The 11,781-nt window shown below is 44.0% G+C and overlaps 1 protein-coding gene across 1 annotated transcript; it reads right to left on the reverse strand.

The window, feature by feature from the left end:
- Positions 1-7,662: 7,662 nt before the first annotated feature.
- LOC119274339 (E3 ubiquitin-protein ligase SINA-like 10) lies at positions 7,663-11,425 on the reverse strand. The gene is made up of 2 exons (XM_037555008.1): positions 11,124-11,425; positions 7,663-8,692 (listed from the first exon to the last, which is right to left on the reverse strand). The coding sequence occupies exons 1-2, from the start codon at positions 11,322-11,324 to the stop codon at positions 7,982-7,984; spliced, it is 912 nt and encodes a 303-aa protein (XP_037410905.1). The 5' UTR covers positions 11,325-11,425; the 3' UTR covers positions 7,663-7,981.
- Positions 11,426-11,781: the final 356 nt, after the last annotated feature.

Consider the following 11,781-nt stretch of genomic DNA (forward strand, 5'->3'; position numbering starts at 1 on the left):
TACTATAAGCCCCTATCTTTCTCTGTGTCCGATTAAAACTTCATAACCATAAGTATTGCGTGAGTGTTAGCAATTGTGAAAGACTAAATGATAGTTGTGTATGTGGACATGCTGAAAAGATCTTACATTGACTCTTTCTGATGTTATGATAAATTGCAATTGCTTCAATGACCGAGATTATAGGCAATGATGTTTCTGAATCATACTTGACATTGTGAATTGATTGTTACTTGAGCATAAGAAATCATATGACAAAATATATGTATGTTGCTGTTATAAGAATGATCATGATGCCCTCATGTCCGTATTTTATTTTATCGACACCTCTATCTCTAGACATGTGGACATATTTTTCGATATCGGCTTCCGCTTGAGGACAAGCGAGGTCTAAGCTTGGGGGAGTTGATACGTCCATTTTGCATCATACTTCTATATCAATATTTATTGCATTATGGGCTGTTATTACACATTATGTCACAATACTTATGCCTATTCTCTCTTATTTTACAAGGTTTGCATGAAGAGGGAGAATGCCGGCAGCTGGGATTCTGGGCTGGAAAAGGAGTAAATATTATAGACCTATTCTGCACAACTCCAAAAGTCCTGAAACTCCACGAAAGTCATTTTTGGATTTAATAATAAATATTGAGCGAAAGAAATACCAGAGGGGGGCCACCCACCATCCACGAGGGTGGGGGCGCGCCCCCGGCCTCGTGGGCCCCCTAGCAGCCCTCCGGTGGCCATCTTCTGCTATATGAAAGCTTTTACCCTGGGAAAAATCATAAGCAAGCTTACAGGACGAAACTCCGCCGCCGCAAGGCGGAACCTTGGTGGAACCAATCTAGGGCTCTGGCGGAGTTGTTCTGCCGGGGAAACTTCCCTCCGGGAGGGGGAAATCATCACCATCGTCATCACCAACGATCCTCTCATCGGGAGGGGGTCAATCTCCATCAACATCTTCATCAGCACCATCTCCTCTCAAACCCTAGTTCATCTCTTGTATCCAATCTTTCTACCAAAACCTCAGATTGGTACCTGGGGGTTGCTAGTAGTGTTGATTACTCCTTGTAGTTGATGCTAGTGGGTTTATTTGGTGGAAGATCATATGCTCAGATCCTTAATGCATATTAATACTCCTCTGGTTATGAACATGAATATGCTTTGTGAGTAGTTACGTTTGTTCCTGAGGACATGGGAGAAGTCTTGCTATTAGTAGTCATGTGAATTTGGTATTCGTTCGATATTTTGATGAGATGTATGTTGTCTCTCCTCTGGTGGTGTTATGTGGACGTTGACTACATGACACTTCACCATTATTTGGGCCTAGGGGAAGGCATTGGGAAATAATAAGTAGATGATGGGTTGCTAGAGTGACATAAGCTTAAACCCTAGTTTATGTGTTGCTTCGTAAGGGGCTGATTTGGATCCACATGTTTCATGCTATGGTTAGGTTTACCTTAATACTTATTTTTTAGTTGCAGATGATTGCAATAGGGGTTAATCATAAGTGGGATGCTTGTCCAAGAAAGGGCAGTACCCAAGCACCGGTCTACCCACATATTGTTGGAGATATGCCCTAGAGGCAATCATGTATGATGATATTTCCTATGTGTTTATGAATAAAGATAGTCCTTGGACATTATCAATGATGTGTATCAGCAAGTACGTGACTTATTTGTGGGACTATGCATTGTATGATGACTGTCCTAAAAGGTCCCTAGTCGAAAGGGTTGTGTGGACGCGCAGCCGACTAGACTAGCATATGACACGGTCGATGGCTTGATCTCACTAGCCATGGAGCATTGGATGCTAACCGGATAATATGGACTTGGAAAGGTCTGCTCGGATTCGATGTAGTCGGATCCGAGTCGAGATAAGGTCCGACTCGGACAGACCCGACTATGAGACGCGGCGATATGTCATATGTGAGTATCTAGTACAACATACGTTCTACCTGAGCTGACGCATGTACTCGGGATGGTGACAGACTTGCTTTGGGCCCACCAAACGCTACTCCGTGACTGGGTAGTTACAAAGGTAGGTTTCGGGTTTGTCCAGTCCCATGCTGCGAGACATGGTCGAGCAAGATGGGATTTTCCCCTCCGATTAGGAGAGATATACTCTGGGCCCCTCGTGTGATCCGACCAGGATAAGCATGGCCATGCGACAAGGATTATGAAATAATCCGGATAGTGGTTGGTATCACTGGAACGAGAAAGAGGTCGGGCTAGCACAAGGATGACAGTCTCGCCTTGAGCCCGACAACATATATCGTGAGGCAAAGGGAACAGAAGTGTGACACGTTGTACAGGTTCGCCTAACCAGATTCATAGTCTGCTTGGTGGTCGGCACGCCTTGCTAGAGGCCGCTACCAACCGTGCAGGTCGGAGGTGATCCGAATTGTGACCAAGCCGACTTGAACCTAAGGGGTCACCCGCTTAAGGGAAGGAACCTACGAGGTCGGTTCGTAGGACACTGGTCGGATGTGATCCGAACTGGACTAGGAACGTGACCGAGTAGACTTTGGGCTTTAGGGTCCGTGCGAGGCCCAAGTGTTGAGCCTGCGACGGACGCCTATATAAAGTGGAGGTGCGGCACACTCATGCGGTTGATCGTTTGGCGCCGTCGTTAGGGTTTGCATGTGTTGCGAATAGCCACCTCCACTCGCCGCCGACTGTGTGATTGGACCTAGCAGTCCGCCGCACGGTGTTCCTCCTGCACACGTGGATACCGTTAGAGGCGGTGCACTTGCGCCGCTCCGGCGAACTTGTACGTGGGATCGGACGACCGGCTGTTCGAGGGAAATCGGACGAGGATGAGACGATCCACGCGGACGCGCTGCCCCAACTCTACTTCTGCTGCACGGCACTGCGCGTCTAGTGGTAATGAACTGTGATCCATCTCCCGTAGCATGTTCCTGTTGTTCTGTGCGTAGGAAATTTTTTAATTTGCAGTCGACGCACCCTACCGTAGATCCCAACACATATCAAATTATCAAAGTAACAAACGCGAATCATATGAGCGTGATGAAAACTAGCTTGACGATAATTCCCATGTGTCCTTGGGAGCGCTTTTCTCTATATAAGAACTTGTCCAGGCTTGTCCTTTTCTACAAAAAGGATTGGGACACCTTGCTGCACATTATTTACTTTCATTGCTTGTTACCCGTTACAAATTACCTTATCACAAAACTATCTGTTACTGATAATTTCAGTGCTTGAAGAGAATACCTTACTGAAAACTGTTTATCATTTCCTTCTGCTCCTCGTTGGGTTCGACACTCTTACTTATCGAAAGGAATACGATAGATCCCCTACACTTGTGGGTCATCAAACTCCTGGTTGCATAATGTTTATTTGAACAACATCTTTCTTTTAGTATTCCTTGAAACTAAATCTTCAATGATGGCGGTGAGGGATGAGGTGGGGATGGTGGCACGGTGGGGGATGTGGTTGCGAGAGCTCATGCGGTGAGTCCGGTTGAACTGATATACTATGATCTTTAACTGAGGAGCCAAGAACCGATCTATAATGATCATCGTCAAAAGTTAATTAGGAAATTAGGAATTAGAAGTAGGAGCCGAAGGTATTCAGAAAGGAAGACTCGTTAGCGGCATGCTACCTGTTTTGAAGACGTGAGAGTTATCCCGTGTGCCCGTGTCAATCTACTCGTCAGGAACTGGCGCCGTGTGCTCATGTCAATCCGCTCGCTAGGAACTGTCACCATGTGCCCGTGTCGCCTCACGCACGCGCTCTGGAGTCTGGAACTATCGCGGTCGCCGATCAATCCGACGATTCCGTTTCCAATCAGGCAACGCCCTGAGGACTAATGAGGATCAATTCGACGAGGCGACGATCCCGTTTCCTATAAGTTGTAGCGACGGCAGCGGCCACCTACGCGATCCGAAGATTTCATAGTGACTAGTACCAGATGGCAATCCATGTTTGCATAATGCAGATCATTCTCACCGGGATAAGAGTTTGCCTACACCAGCTCTTGGATCAATGACTAGTACCAAGAATATCCATCTTACTACCTAATAATCAAACTTGGCAAATATAATTTTGAACTGCAAGTACAAATCTTCCACTGGTACTTTATTAGTTAATAAGTACTACATCAAAAGTTGTTTCGTATAACCAATGGCAGACTCATTCATGACACTCGTGAGTTTGTGAATTTGAATAAATTCTACCATTATAAATGACAACAAGCTACATAACAGACCACTTGTCGTCTAAACTCAGAACAATTGTCTTCTACCATTATAAATGACAACAAGCTACATAGCCGTCATTCACCATGAATGGTGAGCTATTTCAAAAACAATGAACTAGCTACATAGCTGAACCAAACACAGCCTCACTCTACTTCCTCCAGTTAATTACAGTTAACTAAAGAGCATAGAGCAGTTACTTAGAGATATGTAGAGTTGATCGGATCCAAAATTTGTAGGAATTTTGTCTTCTAAACTGAAGGAGGTGAGTTTTACTCTTCCCATTTTTTTTTACTGATTTTTCTAAGAGAGGAAAACCATTCAAAAATCAGGAAGATAAATGTTACTGATCTGGCAATGGAGACATGGCAAATTTAGCGTTTATATGCAATGCAGAGAAGAGAAACCAGGTGAAGATATAAGGGTTTGTACTACCGCAGCTCTTAGATCAAATATTAATTCAATAGGAGTACTATTCATCTTACTAACTACTCAAACTAATTTAGAGTTCTAGGTTATTTACTGATCTTTCATTGGCACTTTAATTAATCAGTACATCCAAAGCTACTTTGCATAACCAAGAGCAGCACCAGTCATGACACTAACGAGTTCGTAATTAGGATTACTTCTACCATTACAAATGAAAACAAGCTACAAAACAAAACAATCTTCTAAACTCAGTCTACATCCTCCTGTTACATGGTAATTAAGCAGCGCAAAGCAGTCTTTTTTTTTTGACCAGTGCGCAAAGCAGTAATTGTAAGTGATAGTAGTTGCAACGAACCTACATCTGTGACCCAAAACGATTTGAAAATCCTGATTTTTTTTTGGAAAATGTGAACATTTTTTGTTTAGGTGAACAAAAGATGGAAAAATCAACTTTTTTCTAGAACTCTGAACCTTTTTGCAAAATGCTACCAATTTTTGAAAAATGCAAGTAGTTTCTAAAATTCTGACCAAATTTTGGAAACACATGTTTTTGAATATTTGGAACGATTTGTTAAATTAGTACAATTAGAAACAAAAATGGAAGAGAAGAAAAAAGTAAATGAAAAAACGAAAAACATAAAATGAACGGTTCAGGAACCTTCTAGAAGGTATGCAATACCGGGAAAACCGGCTGCGAACCATCTGGAAGGGGAGCAACTAATTAACGAGCGCTCCTTCGACAGCCTCGCAACGATCAGCGCCACTTGGCACGCTCACAGCCATTCGCCACGTGTCGCGCTCTGGGTACTCCCTCCGGATTTATTTTTTTACGCACGCGTTTTCGGCTTTTTAAAAGTTTTTTTTCGTTTTTTTTGACATTTTGGTTTTCTACCGGTCTTCCCTAGCTTTTCGACCAAAAAAATAATTTTTTTGCGCAAAAAAATGCAAAAAAATTTCGCGAGAGTCACGATTTTGTTTTCACGAGAGGCACGGTTGTGCTTTCGCGAGAGACACGGTTGTGCTTTCGCGAGAGGCACGTGCGTGCCTCTTTCGGAAAGGGAAAAAATGCATTTTCTGGTTTTTTTTTCTTTCGCGAGAGGCACGGTTTTGCTTCCGCCAGAGGCACGGTTGTGCTTTTGCGAGAGGCACGGGCGTGCCTCTTTCAGAAAGGAAAAAATACGCGTTTTCTGTTTTTTTTTCTTTCGCGAGAGGTACGGTTTTGCTTCCTCCGGAGGCACGGGTGCGCTTTCGTGAGAGGCACGGGCGTGCCTCTTTCGGAAAGGGAAAAATGCGTTTTTTATTTTTTTTCTTTCGCGAGAGGCACGGTTTTGCTTCCGCTAAAGGCACGATTGTGCTTTCGCGAGAGGCTCAGGCGTGCCTTTTTCAGAAAGGAAAAAAACACGTTTTCCATTATTATTATTTTCGCGAGAGGCACGGTTTTGCTTTCGTTCGTCAAAACCTATCAACATGGGATCTAGTTTTGAAGATCTCGACGCGAGGAATCCAATGGCAAAAGCGGTTCGAGATTTAGACGCACGGTTTAAGAGATAAAACATTTCGAATAAACGGATCTACGAAAAAAGGGAAAACTCTCAGGTTGCGACAAGTGGCGCACAGGCAGCGCGCCACTTGTCGCAACCTGGGGAAGTTGGAGTGATCTCCGCAAGGATACTCCTTAATTAGTGATTTCGATCTGGAAGCCTTCCCAAAACCGAAACTCCCAGCTATAGTGGGAGATGGGCCGGCCCAATAGATCACCCTCCTGTGAGTTCTGGTCGACCCTTTCATGCAGAGAGCGTCAAATAGGGGGAGGTTGTATTTGAGAAAGGCTTGCCTTCCTTTTTGCCAGGTTTTATCCTTATGGTTTTCCATTTTCTATTTCCTCATTTTTGGTTCTCTCTCTTTTCTTTTTCTTTCTTTTTTATTTTGTGTTAAAAATTTTGATTTTCCAAAACTCCCAATTTAAGTGTACAAACATTTTAAACTTAAATAATTTTCAAAGACACATTGAAATTTACTCGACTACATATTGAATAATTTCTTAATACACTTTAAACATTTTTCCAACATGTTGAACATTTTTTGAGTGTGCATCGAACGTTTCAGAATACATGTTGAAGATTTTATAAAATACATGGTCGGTGAATATTTATAATATATTGTGAATATATTTTTAATTCATGGCTGTAGAGAAAATATTTGATGCTACCCATTTTTATTAGTCTTATGCCGCAACATATATAGAGTACAAGAGGCGGCCAATATCTCAATTGTATCCTCAATACAAGGAAGGGATCGGGAGATATGGCGTGATAGGAAATAATATGAACAAATCCTAACATGCCTAATGTACATGCAATATACATATATTCAATAATGGTTAACACTTTTTTATATGTCACGGACATTTTCCCAAAATTGCTCGAACAAAATTTTACATTCAAGAACATATATTATCAATTACATGAATATTCTTTTACATTTTAATGAACAATTTTTTAAATGTCGTTAACAAATTACTAAGCATGTGAACATTTTAAAAAAAAAAACCTGTGTGTATGTGCGGTCTCCCATTGGCACTTCCACAAATCAGTACATCAGAAGCTATTTTGTATAACAAAGAGGAAACTCATTCATGACACTCATGAGGTTGGAGTTAGGATAACTTCTACCATTCCAAATGACAGCAAGCTACAGATTAGAACAATTGTCTTCTAAACTCAGTCTACTTCCTGCAGTTAATTAGTTGCTTATAGATAGGTAGAGCTGATCGGATCCGGACAGGTTACTGCAAAAATTTGTAGGAATTTGTCTTCTTTTTCAAAAAGGAGGATGACCCCCAGCCTCTGCATCGAGTGATGCACACTTCTAAGATGGAAGGGTTTGAGATTTCCCTTCCCTTTTTCGTTAACGGAAGATTTATCTGAGAGGAAACCATGCATCTTGAAGATCAATGCTGGTGATCTGGCAATGGTGAGCATCTGTGCAATGGTGCAATGCAGCACCAAGTGGAGATATAATTGTTTACCTGCCACAGTTCTTGGTTCAAATACCAGTTCAATGGTAACGTCCATCTTACTAGCTAATACATAGTCAAACTTGACAAATGAGTACAATTTTGAGTTGCAAGATACTGATCTTCCATTGGGACAACTGAGTTACATAAGATACATAACAAGACAACAAGCTAAGCAAAGATAAATTCTACTGCCACTACAAACACATTTTAGTTCCTCCAGCTGATGGTGATTAAAGAGCATTGGACAACATCTAGCTAGCTGTTTCACCATATGCAGTCATTGACAGCATATGGTAGCTTCCAGCTGAGATCCATCCCTATGGCGCCACTCTGTCGATGCGGATGTGTACAGTGAGTTCACCAGATGAGGTCTCGGCGAATTCCAGAGGAACCAGCAGGAAGAAGTTGCCCATCTGAACTCCACCCTCCAGCGAGCTGCTTGACACGTGAGGATCCTTCTGGAACACGAGCCTCCCATCGGTTTTCCCACCAGCGACACCATGAGCAGCAGCAGAGATGTTGCACGAATAGCTCGGTTCAGACTCGTGGGGCCTGACGCAGACCACGGCGAGAGCACTGCCGATGCTGGTCAGGGTGTTGATCAGGAGGAACAAGGACATGTCCTCCCCAACCAGAAGCGTGAACCGGCGGTCTCGTGCCAAGAGGATCTTCAGTGGCTTGTTGTAACCCAAGTTGGTCGGCGACCATCCGTGCGCGGTGACGAAGTGGTCCAGCAGGCAACATGCCGGCGCTTTGAAGGCGCAGTCATCCTCTGGGCAGTAGCATGGAGCATGTGGGCATGAACTCTCATGCTTCTCTTTCTGCTGGTAGCCGACGAACTCGTTGCAGCCGTATGTTTGGTTCGAGCATGGCACTTTCATGGCGTCGATGAACTGCTCGAGCTCGACGCAGCGGGAATAGCTAGTGCTTTTGCAACACAGAGCGCAGAATGTACCCAGCCTCAAAACGTGCCCAACCTCACGGAGCTTTTCCGGGCACTGAGAACACAAAACGTGCCCAGCCGCACACTGAAGAAACATGAGAATATTAGCATAATGATCAGCAGCAACAAACAATGGATAATAAACTGCAGAAAAACGCAGAACTAAACAACTGAGTGCAATGCAGGCAGAAACATGAAAGATATCAGTCATCTACTCCCTCCGTTCCTAAATATTAGTCTTTGTACAGATTTTACTATAGACTACATATGAAGTAAAATGGACGAATCTATACTCTAAAATGCATCTACATACATCCGAATGTAGTCCATAGTGAAATCTCTACAAAGACTTATATTTAGGAACGGAGGGAGTACATAGTAAGAGAACAACTAAATCATAAGCATTTCACTACCAACGACTAGAGTAATAACAGGCTGCTCCTTAGTTACGGTATGGAACATTGTATTCAGTTGTGAAACCAACAACTAAGATCCTACTCCCTCCGTTCGGAATTACTTGTCTTCAAAATGGATGTATCTAGAACTAAAATACATCTAGGTACATCCATTTCAATGACAACTATTTCCGAACGGAGGGAGTACATAGTAAGCGAGCAGCCAAAGTGGCATTTGACTACAAACCACCAAATTGGAAACTGAGTTCTGACTGCTACAAATTCACTTTTCAGATTCCATTTTGTTATCCTAGCAGGAGCCAAACAAGTAAATGGAAAAAATGTTTCTTCAAAAAGAAAAAAGGGGAATAAATTGCAATTTATGGCACCTAAATGTTGATCCACTGACATTCTTAAAATTCAGAGAGAAACAGCAGGCAACTTTCACCTTTGCCCATGCAGTATTTGCTACTAACCAGGGAGAAAAGATCCCTTTTTTTTACTCCCAACAACAATCAGAAAGACGTCTACATCAATGCACTCTTAGGAAGAAGAAAGTGCAGCAAGAGATAGCTAGACTAGCATCTTACCAAACAAGCTGCTCCTCAAGTTACGCTATGGAAAACGCATTCAGTTTTGAGACACCAACAATTAAGAACCTACATAGGAGTAATAAGAGAGCAGCTAAACTAGCATTTAACCACTATATTGAAACTGAGTCCTAACTGCTGCCCTGTTCAGCTCCGAGACACCAGCAATTAAGATCCTACATAAAAAGAAACCAGCTAAAACTAGCATTCCACTGCTGTCCACTAAATTGGAAACCAGCTAAAACTAGCATTCCACTGCTGCCCACTAGATTGGAAATTCAGTCATAACTGGTTCATTTTCAGCTTCGAGACACCAACATCATGGTCCCATTTAGGAATCCTAGCCAGAACAACAGCAGCCAAGAAGGTATAAATGGTTGGAAATATTGCAATAGATGCCACCGAAATGTTGATCAACTGACATTGTGCCTCCTAAACTTCGCCTGCCGTTTATAAGCACTATGTGCTAATCTAGCATTTCGCTACTACAGACTAGATTGGAAGCTGGGTCTTAGCTGCTACATTCAGTTTTCACATACAAGCAATCAAGACCCTACAACGTGCCATTTCCCATTTGGTTATCATACCACTGCAATTTATGCCATGGAATAACTGCAACTTATGCCATGGAGATGTTAATCCACTGGCATATTGACCACTATAATGGAAACTGAGCCCTAAATGCTACCCTATTCAGGCTTGAGGCACCAGTTTTTAAGATCCTACATAGTAAGAGACTACCTAAAATAGCATTCCACTACTACCCACTAGACTGGAAATTCAGTCTTAAGTGCTTCATTTTTATTTATTTTTAGCTTGGAGACAGCAACAGTTAACGTCCTACAAGGTCCCATCTAGGAATCCTAGCAAAACGTGCTAAGCCAGCAAGTCACTAGTACATATACAGAATAGACTGAAAACCGATTCCTAGCCGCTAGACATTCAGTTTTCACACGCAACCGATCAGGACCCTACAAGGCGGCATCTGTTCATCCTACCGAGAGCAGCAGCATTCAGAAAGGTAAACGGAGCATTCATCTTTTCCATCGAGGAGCAAACAAGGAATGGATGCATTCCGAAAGCATAGATGGAAATACGCAGCATGCGCCATGGAAACGTTGATCCAGTGACTTAAATTTCAGAGCAAACGGCGTGAAACTTCGCCTGCTGTCTATATGCAGTATATGTGCTAAACTAGCATGTCATTAATACACAGACTGGATCGGAAACTGGGTCCTAAATGTTACATACTCAGTTCGGCACGCAACCAATCAAAGACCCTACAAGGTGCTATTTGTGCATCCTACCAAGAATTCAAGCCACTGGAAATGCCAATCCACTCCACCGGCATCATATCACATTTCAGAGAAAACAGCCCATGTGCAGTAGTAGCAGCCTACGGCCTACTAGTATGAGTGAGAGGAGCAGCTACAGCCACATCTGTTGCACACTCTGCTCTCAGGAACCCATCCGGGCAAATGAAATTAAAGAACAAGAAGAGGGATGGACTGCGGCGCGCGGGTGGTGTCACCTTGAAGATGGGCGGCTTGAGGGGCTCGGAGCAGATCCGGCAGCGGAGAGCTTTGGACTGTATCTTGACGGTCACCTCGCCGCCCGGCCTCTCCCGTTCCGCCGCCGCCGCCGCAGCCGCCGCCGCCGCGGCGTCTGGCTCTGACCCCGCACCAAGGTCCTCCTCCGTCTTGGTCCTCTTCACCGGAGGTTCTTCCGCCATGGGCGGGCAGCCCTCAATGGGGCGGCCCGGAGCAGAGCCGAGGGAAGGGGAGCTGGGGAAGCAGAGCTTGTGCGAGGCCAGGTTTCGGTGAGGGTTGTGCTGGCTGTCAAAGATAAATGCCAGTGGTGAAAGTAAAAAATGAGCGGCTAGGCGTCAGTCGGATAAAAAAGTTATTTTGCAGAGGATCAGTCGGTTTCCCCCTTGGATACGTTGGATCAAGATCCAATGGACAGTGTGCTTCGCCTTCAACATCAAACCGGTACATACAGTTTCTATTTTTCTTCTCACCGCCGCCGATCCAGCCCAGGCCTAACCGCTTGCCTCCTTCGCCCGCGGTCGGTGGCGCTCCCACAACCGCCTCGCCGCCGCGCGCTCGCCTCGACCATCCTCCATTATCATCGCTTTAAACCAACGAACCACCTGAAAATTCCAGGTGAACCTGCACCCACTCCCCCCC

Source organism: Triticum dicoccoides, chromosome 3B (genome assembly GCF_002162155.2).
Source record: "Triticum dicoccoides isolate Atlit2015 ecotype Zavitan chromosome 3B, WEW_v2.0, whole genome shotgun sequence".
In the NCBI taxonomy this organism is placed as follows: Eukaryota; Viridiplantae; Streptophyta; class Magnoliopsida; order Poales; family Poaceae; genus Triticum; species Triticum dicoccoides.